The following is a 12319-nucleotide window of genomic DNA, read 5'->3' on the forward strand; positions in this document are numbered from 1 at the left end:
GCGTGGTTTCTGTTGACATCAGGAACCTGGCTGTGTAAGGTCCCAATCAGAGAGCAAAGGGCGAAAGTGCAATGCCTGCTTATCTCCTGTGAAACCAGAACACTCCAGCTGTGGGTAAATGTGCTGATGTCAGTGCCCCCCTGACATGCCAGCAACAGGCCAGCCCCACACAGTGACCAAGAGCTGATGCATGGCCTCTTACCCCCTGGACTTGTGCAGAGGAAGGAAAAACCCCACATTTTGCTTTCTAGACTGCAGGAGCTTGGCTGGGACTGATGCTCTGTGCACAGTGTGCTGCAGAGAGTCCTGGGTCTGCTGGGGCCATGAGCTCAACAGGGAGTTGCACAGACAGCAGCTGGGTCCATCCTGCTGCATTTGGGCACCCCTGCTCCCAAGCCTGCCATAGGCAAGGTATAGAATGCATGAATGTGTAGTTCTTCGAAAAAATCTGACAGGAAATATGCAAGTCCTATCTATAGAGACTGCAGCATGGTGAAAATCATGGGAAAACAAATGGGTGTTTTTGTTGTTGGTTTCCTTTTGTTTGCTGTAGTAATTTATTGAAGTCCCTGGTGTATTTCAGTTTGGGGTTGTTTCTCCCAACACGCCTGGCATACTGATATATGTCAGAGTGGTACATTTCTGTAATTGCAAAGTAATGCCATGTAATCTGCTTCCCTGGCATTGTGAGTCAAAACCCTTAAGAAGGTAAAACTCTCATTGTTAAGGAAGGTAAACTCAGTACACAAGGCTGTCACTTTTAGACTTGCTGCCAGACCCCTGGAGCCAGGCTAGTTTCCACCTCTCCTCTTTCAGGTAAAGTATATATATACTTTATACTGTATATTTTTACAGTTACTCCCTCTTCTTAAAATTAAGAGAGATGCAAGATGGCCCCAAGCCAACACAAGTCTGCTAAAGCAACAGCTGTCCAGGACTTCTGGGCCATAACCATCTGATCATTATCATTTTCTTACACACCAGGTATGAAAAGCCAGCTGTCCCATTGCTTCAGAGCTGAAAGACAGCCATCCCTTTAGTCTGTGGGAAAACTTTTTTGTTAGATATAAACCCAGTGATGGAGGTCTTCTTTTCTTAGTCAATTTTCACACTCCTCTTCAAACTGAACAAAAGACAACTATTTTAGAGTGCAGAAGACACACTGATGGAACATTCCCAGTTCTTGTCTCAAAATGAACACCCTCCTAATTAAAAAGAGTAAGGACATGGCTAAGGTGATGCACTGCTTTTAGGTACTGTGTAACCCCTCAACCAATGCAACGTTAAGCACAAGGAGATCATTCTTCCAGTCTTTCTCCCCCCTGCTGTACCTGACATAGTATGAGTGTTGTTTTTCTCAACTCCATTTCCTAAGATTTAAATAAAAAAGCCCTTGCTTGCATCAGACTTCTTAAAAAACAAAGACGCAGACAAGCATTTAAAACATTTTATTATAAAACTATTTCAACATCTACATCCAAGTATAAGACTTAAAATTACAGCTCTGCTTTCAGAATAAAAAGTCAGTGAATGCTGAAAAAGGTGCTGTCTTATCTAGGTAGATGGCTTAGATACTATACAGATTTCATGTGTGTTCCTTAAGTGCTTCACAACCTCTGCCTGCATCATGAACGTTACACAGCTTTGCTCTGCAAGCAGCATCACAAACATTTCTGCAGCACGTATGTGCCTCAGCTGCTTTGAAACAGAAATTACTAACTGAAGCAGCTGCAGCTGTGTTACAAGTGTACCATCAGATCATAACTCAGGCTCAAGCATTACAGACAGAAAAGTATAAATCATGTGTACTTGACAACAATGACTATTTTGGTATGTGTTTGTGACCTTGTATTCCATTCAAAAGTCAACAAATACTCAATTACTCTATGATGGTGATGGCAGCTTTTTTACACCTGTATATTCCAGACAAAGGTATTTCCTTTTTATTAGCCATATCATTCACTGAGCTGAGCTCAGATGAATGATCTGGTGACTTTTGGTGACTGCAGCTTATTCACCGGGATAAAAACAGCCTAGATGCAGTACTAAGATCATCATGCTCAGCAGTTATCATTAATACAGCTAAAATTAGTTTTTAAAATAAATGAGGCATATCAAAATATATTTAATTTTCCATGAGAAATATATCTCAACAGGACTTCAAGAATGCAAAGGTAGTTTCCTATTAAAAACCATTTTAGATTCACAGTGGAATATGGAGTCATTTTCTGCCCTACAAATAGAAATCTCTAATATAAAACTGTCATACTGAGCAGGATGTTTTACTCTATTTGTAGCTTTTTGCAAAGGATCACATACAGAGAAGATAATGTGATAATTAGTAAAAAAAAATTCAAGTAATATTCTACAGCCCTGATGAACTTTTGACTGGCCACCTTGGCAACATCCAATAATTTAGCATCTGTTACTCTACCTTGCTTACAAAAGTGAAAACACACAAAGAAGATGGGCAAGGAAGAAGCTTACTGAGAATGGAACATTTTCTGAACAACTCTCTCCCACTGGCATTTTTCCTGTGGGATTTTCCCCTATCTTGCTCTTCATAAAAGCTTTCCAGTAGTTTTCAGTGCTGTTTACATTTTGAAACATTTCCTAAGCTCTTTCCATTGCAATGAACAGTTCTTAGAATAAATTTTTACAGTTCCAACACCACTCCTTAAAACCTTTCTATAGACCTTCAGTGCTCAGCCACAGCTTTCAGGGTACACTTTCCCTATGTACATCTTTGAGCTGATGTGGTCCAATACAAATTTGAAAAAGACAATTTTCAAATTTGACAATTTGAAATGGCATTGTGACTGTTTGAAACTGACAATTTGACAATCTGAAAAAGACAATGTTGGTTTAGTGTATTGAGCCTCTAATCTAACAGCACAACAGAAACAAGCCACAAGACTATGTTTTAAACATGCTGCTCTTCACAACATGCTTATACAACACATATCACCGAAACCTTTCTGTTCAACTTGCAATGTCTGACTACAGTTCTTGGAAAATCCTAACTGACTTGGCATACAGTCTCCAGAATACAGGGACAAAGGCCAGATGTACCCTAATGTTAGAGCTATTACAACCAAGTAGCTTTCCATTTCTTTCTAGTAGGTCTTAAAAATATCCTGATTTTCTTCTTCATTACCTTATGTGTAGAAGCCCTACTTGGCTGATTTCCCATGAACAGTTTAACATAAAATATCTAGCAGTGTGACTCACAGAGCAAGGCATCACTTAATATGAAGATCACTTAAGAATTAATCCTGGAATAGCTTTTTTTTTAAAATGGGACTTCCCTATATATATGGCAAAGACTTTCTCCCTATCTCCCAGGCTCCCACTCTTCCAGTCAGGCTGTACTTGAATGCTGTTTGTATCTTGCTACAAGACTGCCATGTTAAGTAGATCTTTTCCAAATATTATAAATACAACTTTAAAGTATGGATGCTAATTATCTACCTGAGAAGTTCTGTAGTAAGATAAACTGCTGATAACTATTCTAACAGAAAAATATGCATCAGCATAACTCGTTTATCAGTCAGTATTAAGAATTCAAGCATTAAACAGGATTTAAAAATTGCACACCCCTACCACACCAAGTCTTTGATCATAGTAAAAAAATAGCTTGATTTTTCTCTATACACAGCTCTTCTTTAAAGACATATGTGCTCCTATTTTCCTCATCCTGAAGTCCACAGCAAGGTTTCAGATTCAGTGCATATTCCCTACGTTTATGATACTCTTATCTTCTTTTTCTTCTGCTAGTCCTGAAACTTGCTTGTTTGAAGGTAGATGAATACTTCCAAATGCTGCTCTTGAAGCCAGCTTGATCCCCTGGGATGTCTCAATATCAACGTCTCTTCAAGAAGCTGCACTCTGCTTTGCCATATTCTTTGGGTCTTTACTTGGGACACACCAGTCATCTGCCTCTGAGGTAGCCTGGTAATGCTTGGAAGCTGATTTGTTAAAAACTGGGAGTTTTTCTATTGATTCTGTTGATAAGGCCTAAAAGTCAAGAAGGAACAGGTTAGTATCTCTCACTAATGTCACTCAGCAAAAATTCATTCAGCATGCCAAAAGTGTTAAGCCAGTGACACTACAAAACAAAGTTATTTGCACAAATGTTTCTGCAATAGATGTGGTAGTTTATGTGCTTCAGTATCTATGATTGGTTTGGGTAATTTGGTAGGACAACTGCACTAACATCTCATCCTATTTATGCATTTTTCATAGGCCTTAAGCAGTAGCCTCTAACATGTTTTCAAGATAGTCCAGGAATGCATGGAAAAGGACTTTGATTTGCAAAGTTCCAGTGAAAATTTTCCAATAGAAGTGTTACATATATATATATAGCTGCAGTGTCTCTTCTTTTCCTACTTCTGCTCTGATTGTGCTGAAGTGTTTTCAGTTTAGCAAGAGGAATTCAAAGCAAGTTTTTCCCATTATTAGACACAGAAAATAGAAAAGAACATGTAGTATTGTTTGCAGGCTTCTTACAGAAACAGCAGTACAAGTTATATGCCCGGTGTTCAAAATTACTGGTATCTGCTGGTATCCCATAGAGAGGCTATATGGCCGATGTTGAAGCACCTTGACTCCTTAAGGATTTAGTTTATACACACTTTCTGGTTTTCAGATTAAACAAACCAGATCTGTTGCTCATACCTTTACTTCACTCTCTTTGAGTACTTGGTATTCCATGAACAAGTAGATAACACCTTACAATCTGAAAACCAACAGGGCTCTCACTAGCAGTTGTTCAAGTAGACTAGTTAAAGCTAAGTGACTTTTTTTGATACCAGTTAAAAACCAGTTACCAAATCTGTCATTTCTCAAGAAAAAACAAGAGCTACTCATGAGCAGAGAATCTGTTTACCTTAAAATGGTAACAAGTAGTTATACCACTGCATTAATGGTGTAATCTTTTATTTAACTATATTTAAATACAATACCTTCAAGTAGATGATAGCATCTGTTCCATAACCACATATGGAGTAAAGATTTAGATCTCCTTGAAAGTACTTAGCATACAGACGAGAAATTGGCAAGCCATACCCAAAGCCAGCCTAAAAATAAAGTACAATATAAAATTAATCATTTTTTTACTAGCTCTAATGGCTTCAAGTTAAATAGCTGGAAAGTCTTCAGAGATTTTTAAGCTGTTAAAAAATCCTTTGAATTTCCTCTTCTCTTAGAAGAAAACAAATCTCTAATCAGTTTCATAGAGAATGCTGAAGCTGACCATTAAAAGCTCAAAGTCACAAGAAAAAAGATCTCCATGGAAGAGGGAGGGTCTATATATAAGTCCCACTTTTGCACATTAAATTTCAGTATTTTTCCCTCCCTTGTTATTGCTACTACAGCTTTATTAGTAAAAGGAGCTTTCTACTGGGAGATAAACATAATAATCTAAAAAACTGTTCCAGTTGTGCTTGCCTCCAGTAAGTTTGAGGACTGAATGGAGAGTGAGGACAAAGTAAATTAGTGTCATTGTAATGCAGGAAGAAAAAAAAATGAGGGGGTTAGATTCAGGTTGTAATCTTCTTCTTTATGCCTTTAAAAGTATATTTTCGTCCGCTAAGCTAAACACTAAAATTGTTTCAAGAAGTGTAAATTCATACTTATGGGGCACAGTAAATTTTTGAATACTCCACAGAACAGCAGGATGGACACAGTGTTTCATTATTAACCCGCCAACACTTACAACAACAAAATTGCAATATGAGTATTGAAAGTATCTTACAAGAGGGGTATTTCGAGAATCATCCACATTTGGCCTTGGTGCAGTGGAATACATGTAGCTAAACAACCGCTCAATTTTCCTCACAGGAACACCACCTCCCCGGTCTGAGATCTGATTTAAGAGAGAACAAAGTTAATAACAAGCATGCACTAAGAATGGTATTTAAAATGCTGTTATTTGAACACACCTTTCCAACACTCATAAATGTAAAGATTTGTTTTGCACCACATTATTATTCAACTAGGTAACTGTGCTACATGGAGGCTCATATCATCAAGATAATGCCCTTGTGCTCATGCACAGTGTCTTTGACCTGTTCTCAGAGGCCAGATCTTTTAATAGAACCAGCTATGCAGGTGTAATAACAAACATTACAGTAAGTGCATTGTAGTAGGCCAACAAAATACCTTGATTGCCAGGTCTTCTTTTCCTAGAACAACTGTCACTTCAACTGGAGAAAGGGTAGGACTCTTTTCTTGGAATTCAACAGTTGCTCTCATTGAATTCTGTAAGAGAAGGTTACCGTGATCAGAGGTTGTTGAATCCATGCACTTCAAACCAAATCCCTTCTACACAGAGGCAAAATTATCCTCTACTCCGATCAGTGCCTGGTTTCCAAGGGAAACACTTAGCATTTTGGCATGATGGGAGCAGATTTATCATCATTAAAGGTGTGAGAGGAGGTCTCACAATTTAAAGCATCTAAGCATAGCCAAGACTCTTCTGAGTGAAAGATTACAACTTTCTTGCCCAACATCAACTCAGGCACAGTAAACTAAATAATATAACTCCCTTAAAGTCAACAGGTTTCTGGAGAAGGGCAAAGTTCAGCAGTTGCTAAAGGTTGCCAGATTTCTGTATGTCATGTTGGCAGCACTGAAGTTCAGCTGCACTCACTAGTCCTTAAATACCTTGTCCATTCCAGAATGGAAAAGGCAGCAGGGCAAACCTGCAGATGTAATCTCTAAAAGCAAAGGGCTACTGGTGGCCACAATCCCACATCCCACTTCAGTCTCTCAGTCTATACTAACGTACCTTAAAGAGCTCAAAAAGCATGTGAAAAAGATGAGATGGAACATATACAATGCTAATTGGTTCTCCTGGAGCTTTTCCTAAAGGAAAGGAAAAATAAAAACACTTAAAGGGTGATGACATTTTTCTATGGTATCCAAATGTTACAATGAGCAAGTTGCCAAAGCAAACAAAAAAAGAAATCAAGTTTCATTTTTGGCTCCCACCACCCCCCCCCAAATTGGCAAACAGCTTTATGCATTCATTACAGTATTTACATTACAATTGCCACTTGCTTAACAAGTTTCTTTTCAAATAAACAAATTAAAAAATCACGTATTTATTCCCCTTTTATTTATAAAGGATTTCAAACATTAAGCAGACTGCTGTCATCAGACATATGCAGGCAGCTCAGACCAGACCCAGCATTCAGTCAGCAGCCTCAGTTCCTCACTCCAGATACGGAGGTCCTCTCAAGCAACTTCTTATATTACTTTAAGTACAAGTTTGTCTGACTTGTCTCAAATTTATAAATGGTACCTCAAAAATGTTGTGATTAAGATACACCAACATTTGAGTTCTAACATGGGAGGTTAAATGGGGTGCCTATAATAGAAAATAGAAGAGGAACTACCCCCAAGCCAGATGAACTGGTATGTGCACTAAGGTTACGGAATTAGGAGACTTTTGACTCAGTTTTGGATACCAATAAGCTCTTATCTTACCATTCACTTGAGTAAGTTTCAGTTCAGGAGATGTCAAGTAATACTGGTCACACAACATCTTGGCACTTTCATAAGCATCTGAAATAATGATTTAAATAAATTATATGAAGTATAATATCAAGCAATGTAAAAATTCATTCTAATGCAAGGCAGAATACAGCTTTTAACCACCCTAGCTGCTAGGGTGTTAGACAGTCTAAGACTGGAATGTGTCTCAAGGGAATGATAACATTGCATCCACTGTGTGCACTAAAAATTACAGACGCATGAGCAAATCTTTGTACAGTTTGATAATTGTATGGAACTGATACATCTGTTATCTACCAGTTGGTAAAGCCAATCTCAACACCTCAGACAACTTAAGTCCTACCTCATCTGTCGCTAGCTAGGACTTACTCCAACATGGTTTTTTACTGCTATTTTGTATTTTAAATTCTGTCCTCTAAAAGCTCATGCTTTGATAAGACTGCTTTCAGCTATTTCAATTAAAGCCAGTCAGCATCCTCTACAACTGAAGCTGGTTACCCAAATTGCTTGGAATCCAATAGAGATACTAATAGGAAGAGAAACGTTAAAGCTCTGAGAATACGCACCATTCACTACTTCAACAACGTCACAGCAAGGATCAATACTTCCAATGTGCCTGGGGTGCCCCGAGCCAGACTTATCATCAAAAAGAAGAGCTGTTTGACATGAGAACAATACAACATTTAATCCCAAATACTGTGTTATAAAAAAAAGCCCCAAAACTGAGACTAATGCATGGTGATAACAACATATAATTTCATAAAATACTGAATATTGTTTATGCCTTTTATGAGTTAAAATACTATCTACTGTCAGCAAACTATGTTGGCTTTTCTGTAGCTCACATCTAAAGGTTTTTCAGACATAAAGAATGATATCCCTACATATTCCACAAAAGAGCTATTTCAATTGTTCTGTAGTCTAGAAAACAAGTTTTCCCATTACTTTCTTAAGTGAGAGATTCAATTTCTAACTTTTCAGTGTCACACAAAATCATGTAAAGCAGTTCCCCAGCAGTTTTAAGAAGTGTTTACATTACCATGTTACTCATTAGGTTGAAGTTTCCTCTCAGGTAAAAATTTCTACTTACTGTGTTGGTTCATTAGCATCCGGGTGGAAATACGGCTCATGTAAAAACGATCCAAAAAATACTGTATGTTTTGATTGGTGACAGGATCCACTTTAAAAGTGTCTTTGTATTCAATTACTCCTTGCGCCATTGTAGGAACCACATCATGATGTCTGTTTCGGACTCTAATCAGAGTATCTATAAAGCTAGGTTAAAAAAAAAAAAACTTTTTAGAACATTATTCTCAGACTACATAGAAGCAAGCTTTTTAGATGTAATTATCTAATCTAGCACCAGCACAGGTAAGTGCTTAACAGCCTTAATACAAAATACAGTGTGTTTTTTAAAAGTAATTCATTATTGACCTAACACAGAAGTATTTGGCATTTTTAAAACAAAAGCTATAATGAGCCATATCAAATTCACCCCCTGTTTACTCATTTATTTAAGCAGATGAAAATGTAAGATAAGGAAAAAGATCCCAAGCTGACATCTTGGAAAAAAGCAGAGATATGACTGCACAGATAATTTTTTTAAATTTCTCTGTCATGACAGTTCAAGGGGCAGTATGACCTCGAAATTAGGCTGCAACAGGTCATATTTATTTGCAGCACTGCCAGACACAGTCTGAGGTTTTGACCGGCTTGTTCAACGTTCAGGTCTTCCTGCCAGATTATCAAATTCAGCTCATCATGTCTGTCAGTCTAAAGTGAATATACTGTGAAAAGTAGAATGTGAACTAAAAAGTTCAAAGAAAAACATGAAAAGCTTACTCAGATAAGACTTTTTGGTCATCTGGGCTTTTTTGATGGAATTCAATCAGCTCTTTTAGGCTTTGGATGTACCTATTGAAAAAGAAGACAAGAAATATTTGCTATTGATTTGATTTTTGTCAATCTAGCAATATCAAAAATACTTTGTCTTGTGCACATCATTAGTCCTAACAAATCATCTAGGAGCTTTAAGTATCTTTGAAATAGCCAAGTTACAACCAACAATGGAATGACAGATGGACATTTCTTGGCTGCCTAAACTCCAGAAGTTGTTTTTTCCCTTGTGCCTGCCATCAGAAAGGAATCTAAGCCCTCACTTAAGGTACACAAGATCCTCTTATAATTCTTTAGAAGAGATGTATTTCAGAAGAAGATCCAAATGCCAATGCCAATCAGGAAGCCACTTAAGCAAAATTTTTCCAAATCTGATCAGCTTTGGCAGAAGCTAAGTAGCTGAGCCGCTTGCACTAACATCTGACAGCCTTGACGCATACAGCAAAGGCACAACAGTTTGCTATATTAAGAAGAGTTTCTAGATCTGACTCTAATACTTCTGCTCCTTATGTCAGCCATCCTGGCAAATGCTGCAACTGTGCCAGTAAGTAAGGTTAAATCAGATTCAACCACTGTGTCAACTGCAGAGATTATGTTAATTGAATTTCAAACACTTGCTGCACAGGTCAAGACAATATACTTTGGCATAGAACCTCTGTTAGTAACTCCTTCAGTGAGAGATCAAAACAAGTACATAGCCTGCTTTCCCCTTTTGTGTGGGTCTCAGAGTCTGTAATGCTGTGTGGAAACAGAACATGTTTTCTTTTCTCCCTTCTCTATTAGCTATTTCAAACTGTTAACTCCCCGCCCCCCACACCTATTTAAAGATAACAATATAATAATCATATTGGTTTTCAATTTAATTTTAGTATGCTAGAAAAGAAAAGTGTGTAACAGCTTGCAACTCAGATTTCATGAAGGAACTGTATTTCTACTGTATCTTTCTACTATTCAAAAAAAGTCTGTTAACAACAAAATTCTCAAAGCTGTGTAACTTTGCATGCTGAATTCAAGCAGTTCCTACTTACCAGCTTCTTACTAATTTTACTGATGGAGTGCTTAGTAATTTATCAGGAAGAAGATCAATTTCTTTCAAGATGTTTGCAAACCTCACAGGAAGTTCTTGTCGCAAAAATGCAAAAGAGGTTCTCTCACATCCATTAGTCGAGCCTATGAATAAATCAAAAATACAGTTTTTGTTTAAGGAAGTTTCAAGGTACAAATACAGATTGCTGACTTCCCATAAACTTCAGGACTCTATTTCTCTGCAATCATGAGTTTTTACTAGCCAGCTCACCTAAGTGTTAGGCGTCATATGTTTATGGAGAACGCTGTTTACATGACAGTTAGACACAGCGTGTTCCCGGACGGAATACTTGTACAGTTCCCACTTAGACATGAGACTTAATTGTAACCCCCTAAGAACCACTCCGGCCTCTGTAAACAGGAGGTTGTCCGGGGTGACGTCGGGCAGTATCATGTGCGCACAGCCTCCAGAGCTGCCAGAGCGATAACGGGAGCTGGGAACTGCGCGTTCGCTCCGCCGGAGGCTCCTCCCGCCTCCGTGTGCACGGAGCAGGAACACGCCCCGCAGCCCATGTCCCCCTCTCCGTGCCCGCACGCTGCGAACACCGCTGAAGCAGTGTTGGAGCGCGTCTTCAGCTCTGTTGGCGGCACCCGCAGGTCTCCAGCCCCTGGCGCCTGGCCGGAGAGTAACTGCGGCCGGGGGTGCCCGCCCGAGGCGGCCGCCACCACCCCGGGGCTGGGAATACCCGGCGGCCCCGCTCCTCTCCTCCGCCCTGGCGCTGGGCAGCCGAGCCGAGGGCCGGCAGCGACTTCAGCGCTGGCTGAGCGCGGACCCCCCTGGGCGGAGATCGCCGCCCCCTCTGTCCCGCAGAGCCCCGCTCCCTCACCCCGCCTGCGGCAGCCCCCGGGCTCGCTCCTCCATGGGGAAACGAGCCTCCGAGTCTGGGCTGCCCCCCAGCCCCGACCTCCCTCCGCTCCCCCTGACTCTCACCGAAGTCCAACAACTGCTTGATGGAGAGCGGGGAGGGGGAGAAGCGGGAAAACTGCTCCACCTCCTGTGGCAACCGGCCGCTGCTGCTGCCGGCGCTGGCCCCTGCCAGCGGCGCGGCGCTGCGGAGGGCGATGCGGGCGGCCTTCATCGCTGCCGGGCCGGCGGGTGCGTGGCAGGTAAGCGATCGCTGAGAGAGCGAGTGCTCCGCGGGCTCCGGGGCTGTCACCGTCCCCTCGCCTGTGGCGGGTGGCCTCACGTAGCGCCTCTATTTACAATCGCAGGGGGGCGGGGCTCCGGCAGGCCGCGCCCCCCGCGGGCCCCTCGTGATGGCGCTGGCGGCATTCCCCGTGCCCGGCCCGGCGGGCACCTCGCCAGCGGCGCGGGCAGTGCCAGGGGTGCCGGGCCAGGGGGCAGGCGCGGGGCCAGAGCACACGGAGCGGGGTGCTGCTGCTGCGCCGCCCGTGGTGACCTTGTGCACCGGGCAGGGGCCGGGCGAGGCTGGCAGGGCGGCTGTGCCCCGCTGCGGGGGCGCCGTGCTGCTGCCGCCCCTCACGGGCTGCGGGGTCCGGCGCTCTGCGCGGTGTGACAGGCACCCATGGGCGCCAGGGCTCGGGGGGAAGCGGTGCACGGCGCCATGGCCTGGCCCGAGGGGTGCCCGGGGCAGTTGTGTGTTTGCACTCATAATAACAGGAGGGTGCTGGCAGTGCTGGCACTGACGGGGTAGCTCCAGGGTCGGCTGGCCGACTGCGTGAAAGGCAAAGGGAGCAAAATCAGATCCCAGCCTCAGGTTGTCGACATGTAGGTCATGGCTGTGACCTGGTTAATAGTGACCAAATACCCGAAGACAGCTGTGCTGGTGACGCACTGGCCCCAGATCAGCATGTGGCC

General features: G+C 41.8%; 1 protein-coding gene across 1 annotated transcript; it reads right to left on the reverse strand.

Moving 5' to 3' along the window:
- Positions 1-1505: 1505 nt before the first annotated feature.
- PDK4 (pyruvate dehydrogenase kinase 4) lies at positions 1506-11579 on the reverse strand. Its single transcript, XM_030971237.1, has 11 exons — positions 11432-11579; positions 10443-10584; positions 9361-9432; positions 8609-8793; positions 8085-8174; positions 7492-7569; positions 6791-6867; positions 6163-6261; positions 5756-5866; positions 4965-5078; positions 1506-4017 (listed from the first exon to the last, which is right to left on the reverse strand). Exons 1-11 carry the CDS (start codon positions 11577-11579, stop codon positions 3874-3876), a joined length of 1260 nt encoding a protein of 419 aa, XP_030827097.1. The 3' UTR covers positions 1506-3873.
- Positions 11580-12319: the final 740 nt, after the last annotated feature.

Source organism: Camarhynchus parvulus, chromosome 2 (genome assembly GCF_901933205.1).
Source record: "Camarhynchus parvulus chromosome 2, STF_HiC, whole genome shotgun sequence".
Taxonomy (NCBI): domain Eukaryota; kingdom Metazoa; phylum Chordata; class Aves; order Passeriformes; family Thraupidae; genus Camarhynchus; species Camarhynchus parvulus.